This window comes from Lepisosteus platostomus, chromosome 12, assembly GCF_059453375.1.
Source record: "Lepisosteus platostomus isolate fLepPlt1 chromosome 12, fLepPlt1.hap1, whole genome shotgun sequence".
Lineage (NCBI taxonomy): Eukaryota > Metazoa > Chordata > Actinopteri > Semionotiformes > Lepisosteidae > Lepisosteus > Lepisosteus platostomus.
In genome coordinates, this window is record NC_142622.1 from 9,815,937 (window position 1) to 9,830,325 (window position 14,389).

The 14,389-nt window shown below is 41.0% G+C and overlaps 1 protein-coding gene across 4 annotated transcripts; it reads left to right on the forward strand.

The window, feature by feature from the left end:
* The first annotated feature begins 74 nt into the window (after nt 1-74).
* rnmt (RNA (guanine-7-) methyltransferase) lies at nt 75-14,011 on the forward strand. Of its 4 annotated transcripts, none has more exons than XM_088600853.1 (11): nt 75-155; nt 2,269-2,615; nt 4,043-4,178; nt 4,783-4,905; nt 6,221-6,336; nt 6,988-7,169; nt 7,593-7,757; nt 9,432-9,549; nt 10,938-11,039; nt 11,564-11,597; nt 13,680-14,011. In XM_088600853.1, the coding sequence occupies exons 2-11, from the start codon at nt 2,382-2,384 to the stop codon at nt 13,715-13,717; spliced, it is 1,248 nt and encodes a 415-aa protein (XP_088456979.1). In that variant the 5' UTR covers nt 75-155; nt 2,269-2,381; the 3' UTR covers nt 13,718-14,011. The 4 variants fall into 4 exon arrangements, with proteins under 4 accessions (XP_088456979.1, XP_088456982.1, XP_088456980.1 ...); XM_088600856.1 differs by having other exon boundaries at nt 142-159; XM_088600854.1 differs by lacking the exon at nt 75-155 and adding an exon at nt 211-428.
* The last annotated feature ends 378 nt before the right edge of the window (nt 14,012-14,389 follow it).

A 14,389-nucleotide genomic window follows, 5' to 3' on the forward strand; every position in this document is an offset into this window, starting at 1 on the left:
GAAGCCTCAAAACTAGTGTGGCACTATCCTCTACTTTCATCATTAAAACTACAAGGTCCAGCACCGGCGATAGGGCGGGGATTTTCTCAAATAAGGAAACAGGATCTACTGCTTTCCCAGCATGCTTAGGAGCGGAAGTAGCATGCCGTAACAAAGTAGGTATGGTGCGACGGTGAAATGTTAATAGTGCGGATATTATTATTTACAGAAATTAAATATCTTTTTCAGTATTTTTAATTGCGCGTGTGCTAATGTTTCAACAGAACTGGTTCTTTCCCTAGTTAGATTAGCTCGGAATTAGCCTCGGATAATTTTTGAGTGTAATGTAAACAACTGTGTTGTAATGCTTCGTTCGTGTTCCTGGGCATCTTCGAAAATCTGCTATCAGCTATAATCTTGGATTTAGACGTTTGAAAAAAAAAACCCACGTAAGATCGTTAGACAAACCGCGGCTCGATTTGTTAAACGACTAGTAACGAAATGTGTGTCGCAGTTTGCAGTCTAATCCCTATGAATGTATTGTTTTGGTTTAGTCGGTAGCTTGATGCATGTTCTCTTTAGATGTTTTTGTTACGTGTTGTGCTCGGAGTGGGTTATTGAATGATTTCAGGACGTCTTGAAGCCGGTGTGTGATACTGAGTTGATGGTATATACTGAAGAACTTCGTACGCGCCCCACGTTTATCACGGTTGAGAATTAACGACGCAGCGCTAAACGTGTATTATCTGTTGGAGTAGACTATCTGAACGTGAAATGGGGGAAAAAAACCTGTTTTAAAGACGTGAGCAAAAAGGAAAGTTTTCCATGGAGCCGGAGTGGGGAAACAAGCTACGTTTGAGGATGGGGGAGGGGCAGCGTGAACCTGTCCGCTTGGCTCTCTCACGAATTTCATGGAGTGGTTCTTGTTTCTCGGGTGCGGTGTTTTGCCATGTTACGGTCCTTTTGGCTTTGGCCGATTTTGTTTCCCAGTGAAGAAACGCGAAACACCCGCTAAATCCGAAATAAAGCTGGGCGCTTTTCATTTCACCTCAGCCTGTCCGGTTTACAGGTGACGCCGGTCATTAATCTAGGATTAATCCTGCTGTTGACCGCTTGTACATGTGGTGGCGCATTTCGCCTGTTGGGCAGGACACCGCTACATTGCCGTTTTCAACAGAAAACAACCACAACTACAATATTTAAAATCGTTTCATAATAAAAAAAACAATTATGGTAAATAATGCTACAAATCATATACCCAGAGAACGACATGTACAGCAAAATTCTAGCGAACACTGTTTCCTTTAAAGGACCATAAAATATATAAAAATACATTTTATCTAAATTATTCACATTATATTCAAAGTATAGTCTCCAATACACCCTGCGTCTCTGGTATCGGCATGAATCGATTTTACTCGGAATGGCGTTTATTCATCAACAAGTAAAGGCGTGGAAACGGAACCTGAGTGAACGGTCATTAGGAGTCAAGGGTGTAATGAAGACACGGTAGCTCTCCTGGACTTCGTGTATCGGTAAACTGCCACATACAGGATCCATCCATCCAATATAACTCCGTAACTAACACTTTAGTATCTGCTTTGGGTTCTGCCATGGCTTCTGCACACTGAAGAATTTACTGGCATTGTGTGAGACCCATTAACCACACTGTAGTCTCCAGTCTCTCCCAACCCCCTTCCACTCTGGTATCATCACATGACTGTTATTTATTCAACAAACTCCTGGATATTGACAAAGAATGGTTTGGGGTTCCTTGTCGTTTGGCAACGGTAGAGAGCATGTACGAAGGCGACACTGCAATTTCAGCGCTGTTTTGCTGGTATCGGGGTCAGTCAGCGCCAGGTTTAGGAGTTGGCTTGGTGATGCTGTAATCTTGCTTGGACACTGTTTTGTTTGCCTCACTCTGCGACCAGTGCACCAGCTGTTGTTGCAGCAATGCCAGAGGAATTCCTTAATGTTTTAGCAAGATAACGCAAGTCCCCATATGGCAAGGGTCACTCTAGCCTGTAACATCAAGGACCTTCCGGCTCAAATCACATATTTTAAACCATTCGAGAGCCTATTGGAAATAATTGAGTAAACCAAACATGATTTTTTTTTATTCTGGGGCGCTTGCATTTCTGAGGTTTTTCAGTATGTGCATTGATTTCACCGTTCACTGTAGAGTCAAAGAGGTGCAATGAAGAAGAAGTTTACCTAAGAAACTGTAAAGGTCTCTGTTGGTGTTTGGATGCACTCGTGTTTACAGATTTCGCCTTGTTTTCGCAGAAAACATAGCGAAGGAGGAGTGAGGATTTGATTCAACAGTCGACACATCTCTAGTAGTAAATTTGAAGGAAAAGAAGAAAAGCTGCGTGGAGAATCGGTGCTCAGGAGTAGCCATGGAAGGTGCGGCTCAGAAGGAGGAATGCTCTTCGGATGGAGGCGTTTTCCAACCGGAGGACCGCAAGGATTTAAACAGCGCGGCTACAGAAAGGCACACGGAGGGAGATGGAAATGGCGTCGCCTGCATTAGTTCTGGCATCTGTGGGAAAGGAGAGGGTGCCAGATCGGACCAGCAGTCCCCAAGGAAGAGGAAACGGGAGCCGGAGGACGAGCCTCTAGCCAAGAAGCTGGTAAGGAACCTTAAATATGCTGCTTAATCACTAAGAGGAGAGTCTCGTAGGTCTGTACACTCCGTGCACAGCTCAAAAACAACCTAATCGAAGAAGGTTTCATCTTCTAAGCGAAAGGTCCTGATTTTGTTTTCAGGTGGCGCAGTGGTTAGCATTGCTGCCTTGCACCCTGGGGCCCTGGGTTCAATTCCAGGCGCAGGGTGCTGCCTGTGTGGAGCTTGTGTGCTCTCTCCCGTCTTGGAGTTGGGTTTCCTCCCACGGTCCTCGGACCTGCTGGTAGGTTAATTGGCTTCTGGGGAAATGGCCCCTGGTGGGAGTGCACCCTGTGAAGGACTGGCATCCTGCCCAGGGTGTACCCCGCCTTGTGCCCTTAGCCTGCCGGGAGAGGCTCCTTCTCCTCCGAGACCCTGAATTGGAAGAAGCGGTTAGAAAATGCATCTTGAAATCGTTTTCAGCTGTCTTACCCTGTACGGCCACAAAAACGTTGATTTGACTGAGTAGGAGTAAGTGTCTGGGGAGAAATGGCGCTGGCCATGTGCACACCTGACGTGTGCCTATAGGAGCATATTGAAAAGAGCTAAATGAGCTGGAAGGCCAGGTAAGAGAGACTGTAAGTAGCAGGAATATCCCTATGGAGAGTGAAATGTCATACTTTGGATAACCATTTTACACAGGAGTTAATTAAGGACGTACCTCGGCTTGAAAGAGGAAGGTGCTCAGTTTTGGAAAGTCTGGGTGCAGGTGTCCTACAGCGGTGGCCACAACCAGGAGGCCCAGTAGAGATGTGTGGCTCGATTTGTGTTGTGTTTTCTTTGCGCTGGATGTGGCGTTGATAAGATATTGAAAAAGCTTTTTGTTAGGCTGCTACGTTGTGGAGGGTCTGTTGAAGATGTTCAGCACTACAGAAATTCCAAGAGGCACTTTCTGTACTCATCAGAGGGGTACAGCAGCAGCTCAGCTCACCCTGATGTTTGTAACCAGTATCTTACACGTGTCTTAAAGGCACTTCAGTAAATCTCGAGCATCAGGAAATATGTTTCCAGTTGTTCAATTCACTCATCTCTGTAAGATAAGTTGGAGATCTTGAATGATTGTCACGTGTTTAAAGATCAATGATATCTGCGCCATCTTATATTCTTGTAGTGTCTTTTTCTTAATGTTGTTGGTTCTTATTATAGACATTGTTTCTATTTGGCGTTGTGCTTCCCTATGCTGAAAGGCACTTGGTTCCATCTTGTACTTCTAAGGAGCAGATGTACTCTGCTCTGCAAAGGTCTTTTATCCCGTGGCCTCAGCAAAGATAGGGTCCAGATGCATTACCAGTGGCAGATGAAGAGAACGCATTTTTATCTTAAAGGTACGTTTGGTATTGCTATGTTGAGCAGAAGATTTGGTCCCTCAGTTTTTATTTCTGCGTCTTTTTGCAGCATTCAGACCAAGGCCATAGTGAAAAGGTAGCCATACATTATAATACACTTCAGGAAGTTGGCTTAGCAGCTCGCAGCCAAAGCAGAATTTTCTACCTCCGGAACTTCAACAACTGGCTCAAGAGTGTGCTCATTGGTGAGTTATTTTCTGATTTTATTTAGTCCTTTTGTATGATATTTTAAATGTAGGGAGCTGTTGTTAGGCTAAGAGCAAGGATGTGATCAATACAATTATGAAATAACTCAGTGAACACATGAAACTTTTTTTTTGCATTCAGCACCTATTGTCCTGTGAACATCAGAATAGCCTATAGATTCGTCGATGAAATATGCATGGATAGATTTGTTCATTCTCGTGGTTAAGGTATAAATGTGAACCACTTCACTGTTTTTGTTCTCATTTCTGCAAAGAAGTTTTCAAATAATATTCCAAATAACACATCATACGTCTCACAGTTATGTTTTGCGAAAGGCAACAATTGTTTTGGGGAATTATCCCCTGAAGCAAAACAAAACCTCAATAATTGATAAATTACCATTCATAAATAGAAAATGTGAGCTTGTTGTTTTTTAATCAAGGGCAAACGTGTAACAGACAACAACAAAGACAAAATGGTTGCGGTCCTTTTTGTTTCCTAATGATGATATTATTTGGGAGCCATTTAAAATGTATCTCACAGAGGCACCACTGTACGACGGATACGAAAGAGATGTTGGTTAATTGGATGTATTCCTTGCAGGGGATATCCTGGAGAAGGTGCGACAAAGCCGTAGGGACCTGACCGTTCTGGATCTTGGCTGTGGGAAAGGGGGAGATTTGCTGAAGTGGAGGAAGGGGAGGATAAGCAGGCTTGTGTGTGCAGGTAGGTGGAGTCCCGGGTCTGGGGGCACTGTCCTGAGCGTCGGAATGATTGGAGATCGTCTCGGTGTCATTTCCCAGCAGGCTGTGAGGGCTGTGGCTGAGGCAGCGGTCTCCATCTGCCGTCCTGCTACCTTTGGCTTTTCACCTGGGGAGCTCTCATCTGCTGAACCAGAACACGCCTACTATCAGGCGACTCAGGATTTTTAAAGACGCAGAGTTGCCCTTTTAGTCTTGAGTTAAAATCCTCAAGTAACTGTTTTTAGATCGTGCATCTTTGTTTTATTAATTTTAAGAATTTGAACATGTTTTTTTTTTTTGCTCCGAATCCTCATAATTTGAAATTGACTCCAGTTCCCTGCCCCACCGTGTAGGGAATGGTCCCTCTCCCTCGCTGCATGCTCTGTGGAGCTGCGGGCTTCGCAGTCTGTGCCTGGAGAGTGTATGGAGCAGAACAGCGCCGCTTCTAGCTGATACTGTACTTGCACGTGTGCTCACATGTTGGGTCTCTCAGGATCCAAAAAGAGAAGCAAAGAAAGCACACCCAGAAGTCCCAGAGGTCCTGTCCAGAGAAAAAGCAATATACAACTATACAACAAAATAAATTTCACTTAATATCTGCTCACTGAAAATGCACTGTATTTAGGATCCCAACCTTCCTTCCAGTTTAAAACAAATGGTGTTTCACTTTCACATTTGGTGAGGATGATTGGGGAAACAGTTCTATATGTAGTTGGATCTTCAGTTAGACAAATAATATTTGTCCTGACAAAGCCTATTGTGCCAAACCATTACATAAATGTCTGAGGACACGTTGATTGACTCGGCCCCTCAACCCTCACTTGGGAAATTCTTGTCATAATCGTCTAATAAAATAGTTCAGGCACGATCAAACAGTGCATCTATTGGACATATTCCTCATTCTGAGCAAGCCCCCTTGCTTGTTGAACCAATACACTTTTTTGTCATTCTTTTTTTCTTCTGCTGGCCTATCGTTATTATTGCTGACCCTGTTATTTTAACTTAGACTTGTGCAAGTGCCAGCCTCTGGTATTAAAAGGTTTGCATGATCTTTCTGAGAATAGACTAAAACTCATTAGATGACAAAGAATGGAATAGCTGCCAGTTGTTTAACTTTTAACACTTCAGTTATTGTGAAAGTGCTTTACAGGCTTAGATGGGTAACTCCAAGGAAAATGTCTGTCAGTGAGGGGCTGATAATTTCATTTTCAGTTTCTGCTCATTCTTATTATCCTCTAGACATGCCTTGGTTCTTAAGGTAGTTCCTTCTCAACACCTTGCTGTGGCGTTTTTCACAGATATCGCCTCGGTGTCTGTAGACCAGTGCCAGCAGCGCTATGAGGACATGAAGAGTCGGAACCGGCCCAATGACCATATCTTCAACGCGGAGTTCATTACGGCAGATTGCTCAAAGGTGCGCATTTAAATTCGGCACAAGTTTGCGTCTTTGTTTTATAAATGATGCTCATCTTGCATGTTTTACCTACAGATAAATGAGAACTTAGTTATAACATAATACATTGTGCATATTAAGAAACAATAATATAGAGACATTAGAATAATCAGTAATATGATAAGACATTCCTCCTATCCAGCTGAAATGTCATGTCTAGGGTGGTTTAATACAATACTGCAGGTGTCCATAGTACACAGGGTGAATTGTTCAATGATTTCTGATCGATACGATCCTATTTTGTGTTCTCATAGCTATTTTGATAAGTAAAATGAGAAAGTAGCCTTTGTAATTGTATTCACCTCCCTACAGTTTCCATGATTCGTTGCCATCTGAACTTACTGTCATGACCCCTTAAACCAGATTGTTACATTTTAAATCTAAAGCAACATCCAAACAAAATGGTAAACCACTGATAGTTAAAAATGCTGTTTGTATGTAAAGTTAGATTTTCAGAGAAAATTACAAGATTCACAGTTGCATGAAAAATTAAACCATTTAATAAGGGCGGCTTTAATGAGTTTGAGTGTAAAGGATTTGAAAGGTCACGGCATCTGTCTTTGCAAGTTCTCTCGGTAACAGTGACATGCTGTTTTTTCCCCCCAATTTTAGGAAGTCCTGGCGGAAAAGCTAAAAGACCCTGAGATGACCTTTGATGTCTGTAGCTGTCAGTTTGTGTATCACTATTCCTTCGAGACGCGGGAGCAGGCTGACATGATGCTGAGAAATGCCTGCGAAAGGCTGAGACCAGGGGGCTACTTCATTGGCACAACCCCTAATGCCTTTGAGTTGGTGTGAGTGCCTTTCTTTAAAATCTCTTTTTTTTCCACTTTCCATTTACAATATTCTGTCATCTGTATTGATGATTTCTTCATTCCTGCCTGACGCTTGAGGTCTGCTATTATGCATTTTGCCAGCTCTGTCCCAGTCACAAAATCTTCCCTTCAGTCCAGTGGTGCCTTGTTTAATATCCACACGTATGCTAATGGCACATCTTCATGGGCATAAAACTTTTTCTAGGCCTGATAATAGCAGCGATTGACTCTTGGAAATTGAGGGCTGTTGCCCATTCATGTGTATAATCTTTCAGAACTTAATTTGATAGTACAACTGTAACGTCTAGCTCCCAAGTTAGAGATATTACAAAGTATTTGCAGGAGTAACTCAAATAAAACGTCATTCATGCTACTTCAAAGACTTTTTAACTTTGTTTTCAGAAAACGACTTGAAACTTCAGAGACTAATTCCTTTGGAAATGATGTCTACAGAGTCACATTTCAGAAGAAAGGGGAGTATCCCCTCTTCGGCTGCCAGTATGACTTTAACCTAGAAGGTGTGGTTAATGTTCCCGAATTCCTCGTGTATTTCCCATTGTTTGAGGAGTAAGTACTTTTGTGTTTTGTGTGTATACAAAGCATCCAAAACAATGCAGTTTTGACTGTTGTATAAGCACTAAATCACCTTATTAGTGCAAGATTGGACACGAGCCATGAGCTGTTCTATGGGTTTAGCTTATGTAATGGTCGAAGTCACTTGAGCACTTCATGCTCATTCATGCCTGGTGAAAACTGAGAAAGAAAAACCATACTTGCTTCTCAAGAGATCGATCCCATTTTTGCATCTGTGTGGGTTGGAGGCTTGACCTCTGTGTTGGAGCCAATGAATCTTTATTTAGGAGTCAAGGTTTTATGCAGATCACCTTGATGAATGTCTGCAAATGTGGTGTAGATGTGTTGGTCTGAACACGAGCTTCTTGTCATCATGCAGTTTGGCCGTAGCGTTACATCGATCAAAGTCTGGAATCTCTCTTCCTTTTTGTGGCGCATCATGACATGCTGTTCCAACAGGACAGCGAACGTCCTCATGCTGCTTGCGTAAAAGTGCCTTTCTTGCCAGCAGAAGTTGTGAATGATGCGTTGTAGATGCCCTACATGCCACATTTGATACCCTATGAGCATTTGTGGGATGAAGGAGTTGAAGGGGTCTAGCATGCAGCATCTAGGACTACAGCTCGGATCAATGACAGGCGCATGGTTCTCAAGCTCTATGAGCCTTCATGTGCAATCTGGTGTGTTGCATCCATAGCAGATGTGAAGCTCGTATTCCTTCCAATGGTGGCCACATACAGGTCTACACACCTTTTCCAAAGTAACACGTTTTGTGGCCTAACAGCCTGAAATCAAGACGCATTAAATCAGAATGTATTTTACCTTTATGTATGCACTGTAACACAATCCCCAAGTGAAACAAAAAGGCTAAAACATACATACATTACATATCCCATTTGAATCGAAGAGCTGAGAGCAGATTTGAAAGTTTGCCTAAATCGAAAACTATAATCAATTCTGGATCAAAAGTTAGAAGAGACGGAGGTCCTGTACAACCTTTTGTTAACTGTCAGGTTTACGTGAGATTTTGAAAGAAATCCCTGAAAGTTCTTGGAACTAATAGATGGAGTGTCAAGCTTAAGGTGTATCGACGCAAGGAAGAAAGATAATACATTTTACAGGTGATGATGCGACACATTAATCAAAGAAGAGACAGAAAAGCCTTCAAGCCTTGCTGGAGTCTAGATCACACTCTCCTTTTCTCCCTAAAATGCAGTTTTCTCTTGGTACCAGCAGGTGTCACTCTACACCTTTTGGTCTGTGAAGCTGATGATCAGGCAAGGTTAAAAACTGTACATCTGCTCCCTTGTAGATTCATCTAATCTGTTCACCAGAACCTCTCAGGTTAAAAACCTATTTTTATTCTATTTTTAACGATCACAATTCAAGAGTAAACCAGATAAAAGTACGTTCAAAAAATAAATTTAAGTTCTGTAAAAAACATTATCCAGAAAACATGTCTTTATATAAATGAACTGTGTCATTTAAAGAATATAACTTGGCTCCACACAGAGGGGTAGCTGCAGGAGCCTACAAAAATATAACTGATGTAAATAGGTATAGTACTAGAAGAGAACAGACCAGTAAAACAGTGTTGTGAAATGACAAGACACTTACAAATAAAGGACTGACAAACCTGCATTAATAATAATTCACTTTTTTTTTCAGAATGGCTAAGAAGTACAACATGCGCCTGGTGTTCAAGAAGACGTTCTGTGAGTTTTTTGCAGAGAAGATTCAGAATGAGGAGCACAGACTCTTAATGAAAAGGATGCAGGCACTGGAAGTAAGCTCTGCTTGTGTACTCTTTTTTTTGTTCGCTCTTGGGTACTGGTGATTAGAATAATATTTTTCTGTGTGATCTTATGGTTAGTAGCAATCTTGCATCCAGAGTCACCCTCTTCTGCAAACCCAATGTCAGCCATCTTTCTCTTGTACAGCCTTTCTTTGTAGTCTTATCTGTTAATGTATTTTTTACTTTTTGTGCTGCTGACATCTATGCTACTTAGATATGCAAGACCTTATTGAGTATTCTGATTTGGGTTTTGCTTTGATGTAGGTGTAGATACATTGAATCATGCGCCAGGTGTTCCAATGTTAATGAAGAGAGAAGCCAGAGACTGAGTAGGAACTCTGTAAAGCTTCAGAAAAAAATCTCTACACTTAGTTGTAACAGAAAGAAATATGGAAATTTCTAGTCTTTTAATATGTAAAACATTGACATAAGAGATATAGTTTTCAGATTGCATTTCAGCATCATTCACACATTGCTATAAGTGAGCAACTGCAAGGGTTTCTCTACTGTTATGCATGTTGAATAGTTTATTGCCTCAAGAAAAGAGAAATAAGTACATAAAATGTTTAAATGTTTTTTTCAGATTGAGGCCTAACATGCTTTTAAATGAGTTTTTATTATAAAATATAACATTGTTATTGCAATGTCTTTAACTATTTTGTGAAATATCTGTGTTTAACAGTTTGTGATTCAATTCTGATGTTTCTAATAAATATACAGGTCAAAGTCACCTTTTTTACAGGGTTCTTTTATATTTTCTATATATCGGCAAACAGCATGCATTCTTTTTCTGTGCCTTTGACATCAACAGGCATAAGTCAAATGGTTCATCTGAATTTTTAACCAAGAGAGATATATTTTCTATAACAGATGTAGTATCAGGACACTTGGAAATTATTAGAAGACTGAATAATGCTGACTAGAATGCTTTGTTTGCACTAGAATTCAGTTTTCTTCTGTCCATTCATCCATTTCCTAACTGCTATATGTAGTACAGGGTTGCTGGGGAGCCAAGGCCTATTTTAACAAGCAACTAGCGGAAGGCAGGATACACCCAGGACTGGACGCCAGTCCGTAATAGAGCACACACAAACTCACACGCCAGTTAACCCGCCACTATGTCTTCAGACTTGGAGGGGGGGATTCGGAGCACTTGGAAGAAAATCACATGGACATAGGGAGAACGTACAGACTCCGTGTCGATTGCATCCTAGGAGTTGAATCCAGGGTCCCAGCACTGTGAGGCAACAGCACTAGCCACTTTGACATGCTGTTCAGGAGGAACTCGTACAAAATCAGAACCCATATACTGTCATTAGGGAGATTGCTTGAAGCAGTATTTAAATGATTAATCAAACAATGTTTTCTGTTGCATATAGCAATACCCTGCTGATGGAAGAAACAAGTTAGTGTCAGACACTCCGGGAGATTATGAACATGCTGAGGGAAAAGCAAAATCCCCTGATGTAAAAATTCCTTTGGTAAGAACCATGTTTAGCAGCAATCATTTGTTTAATTTAGTACTAAATAATACATTTCAAACTTTCCTTCAACTGCTTCATTTCCTTATTAGTATCGTGGCCATGTACCTTGTGTCTTTCTTTTTTTGTGCGGCTTGATTTTTCTTGGCTAAGAAATAAGTCTGAAACGTGGCAGTGGTTTATTCAGGTTGTACATGGCTGGCTCAAGTCCCATCAAGTGGCATCTTTCTGAAGAAACTAAACCTCTGTCTTGCCGTACACTGTATATAAGAAACATATAATCTGCTTTTTATGCCAAAAAAAAAGTAATGTCAGGTAATTGTCAGCTTCGAGCCAGTTTAAATTAGGTTTCTGTTCCAGTGAGACTGTGAACTTAAACCCTGAGCCTTTGTTTTAATCTAATTTATGATGTTCTAAAAAGCATAATAGCAAAATCTTTGAGCTCTCTGAAGATACAATCAATATAAAATATATTGTGTAGCAATGTATTCTGAAAAACTGAGAGCATTGTTTTTTCTTAACAGGGCACTTTAAGCAAGTCCGAATGGGATGCAACAAGTAAGTTAAAATCCTTCTGCTGTTGTTAAAAGGAATCCAGTCATTATTTGAGAGAGTGTGTCTTTATTTCCCCCGGGGGGGTGGGTGAGTTGTTTTACAGCAGGGGTGTTGGTGTACAGATGGACAGAAGAAGAAAACATGACGGGAACAGCAATATACTTACATATTTGCATAGAAGGTCGAGTGTTGAGTAATGATATGGCTACAGGTATGAATGAGAACTTGAATCTGTTGGTTTTGGAGTTGGGTCTCTGTGTTCTGATGGGAGTAACTGGAAATTCTTTTTAGCTACTTTTGAAATTGTCCATTTAAAAATAGTTTTCATTATGGTTTTTTGTTTTGAAAGAGAGAATGGTAAGTTTTTTTTCCTCCTGTGCACTGTAGGCATTCATTCAAAAGGGTAATATGTCCTTTTAGAGGTAATGTCAGAAGTGAGATTACTAAAATTGCACTTGACCTCAGTACATTAAGGAAGAATGAAGAGCTGCTGTGTTTATTAAGTTACTTGAATGCAAAGCAGTTTTCGTTCTCTCCAGTAAACATAAGGTGCTTTTGCCTAATTATTAAATGACTCCTTATGCTTCTCAAGAAATTAATACTTGACTTCAAGTGGTTTGTTCTTAAAGAATGGAAAAAAAAGCCTGTACTTACCCTGTTTTGTAGAATGCTATTCAGTCCTCTTCTTGCTCCTATTATCCCTGAATGGATATGACTGGGAAGTACAGCTGAGCTGCGGTGAAATGAGTTTATCTGTTTCCATTGATATACCTTCTCAATATGTCTTAACCATTAGATCAAATCTAGTGACTGTTTTTTTTTCTTACCTGTGAACATGCCAGGTCTCTTTTCTATATTCTTTGCGTGTGTGCTTTCTGATACCTCGAATAAGGTAGTAGTGATCTGGGTGCTGGACTGGTGTCCATTTCCCTGCTTTCTCCAGTCATTCCTCCTCCTCCTCCGTAGCTAGGAAAGCTAAGGTTGCTGCTGGAAGAGCCTGGTTAGGGGGCGCTCACTCTGTTGTCTGTATGGGTCCTGATCCCCAGTATGGTGATGGGGACACTCTACATCCTTTGGATGAGATGTAAAACATTTTTAAAAAATTAATTATTTTTTAATGTCATAGAAAATCCCAGGGCATTTCTTGAAAAGAGTGGAGTGTCCTGGCCAAATTTCCCACTGGCCATTACCAACCATGGCCTCCTAATAACGCCCATCTATAAATTGGCATCATCACTCTGTTCTCCCCACTGATAGCTGATGAGTGGTAAGCGTCCTGGTGCCATAGTATCATCCTGGTGGGACTGCACATTGGTGGTGGTGGAGGGGGGTCTGCATTACCTGTAAAGTGCTTTGACTGGAATGTCCCAAAAAGCACCATATAAGTCTGAGTTATTAATTATCACTATTATTCCCAACATATATAAAAATATCTGTATTTCATGGAGATTTAACCTGTGTACCACCCAAGTGGAGTCATGTGCCTTTAGTTCACTTACTGCTACAGACAGTGGGAGAGTCTTGTAAAAATCGTGAACATTTAATAGGCTGTTCACTATGTAATACTTCATTAAGCTTAGAAATAACTAACTTTAAAAGCAAATCACAACCAGAAAATGAGAGGCATTGAATGAGATTCATGCCCTGTGATTTAAATAGCTTTTTTTTTCCCTTGAGAAAGCAACCACAGAGAAAGGCAGGACTGCCTCACTGTGGCTTTGAGAGGGTTCAGCACAAGCACTCTGCCTGAAGCATACTTTGAGACTGGTGGGTTGTGTTTGTGTTGCAGGAAATGGGTTATAGATTGATAAAGTCGAGCTTACTTTCGTAATAGGTTTGCTTCTCCTGCAGTGGAGTTCATGGCTGGAATGACTCACGACAGTTAAGATGCTGAAATCCTCAGGCAGATCCTAATTGCTAGGTGCACACAAATGAAAGACCAAAGAGAAAAATGTTTGTTAAAGCAAAGTAATGCTTAGTTTATAAATCTGAACAACCTTCAGACTTTCTTCATATTTATGCATGTACCGGGTTTAGGCTTTTATTGCTGTGAACTTTAAATGGATTTTTTTTTCTTTTGTACAGGCATATACCTGGTGTTTGTGTTTGAAAAAACATCTTGAGCATCCTGTGGGAAATGCTCCCTGCTGAAGAAAACCTGCATGTGGCTCAGGATGGGACCATAGGATGATTACCTGCGTAGTTTGTTGTTTGTTAAAGTAGTCCTAGTGACTTAAAACGGGTCTCAGCACGATGTGTAGGAAATAGGAGAGACTCGGGAGTGGAACAGAAGATCAGCTATATGTAATATAAATGAGCAGTATCTCAGAACGTCACTACTGTATCAGAGAAAGGGTTCGTCCATGGTTAAGGGTTAACTTTTGAGGGTTTTTTAATTAAATTTTTTCAAGAAATGATTGCTGGTGGTTTGTCCTTTTTGTTTTATGGCAGAAGCGGGGGTGCCGATTTTAAAGCGGTATTAAGCTTTATAATTGCTTGCTGTGCCTGGTGATTGTTCAGGTCTTCTGCTTTGTTGGCTCTTAAGTCCTCCACGGCTCTGTGTTTCTCACCTTATAGTCATTCAACCATCCCTACTGAAATGCTGTGAATAAACACCGAATCAGCTTCTGGCATATATTCAGTGCTTTGCCTGTCCATATATCCACTTAACTGTTTTTTTTTACTATTTTACAGAAACCAAAAGTAAATTATAGGTAACTTCTCCCCCCCAACCCCCCACATACAGTACTGTTTGATAATGTTTGATGTTCCCATATATGAGCGCTCAACCCCTG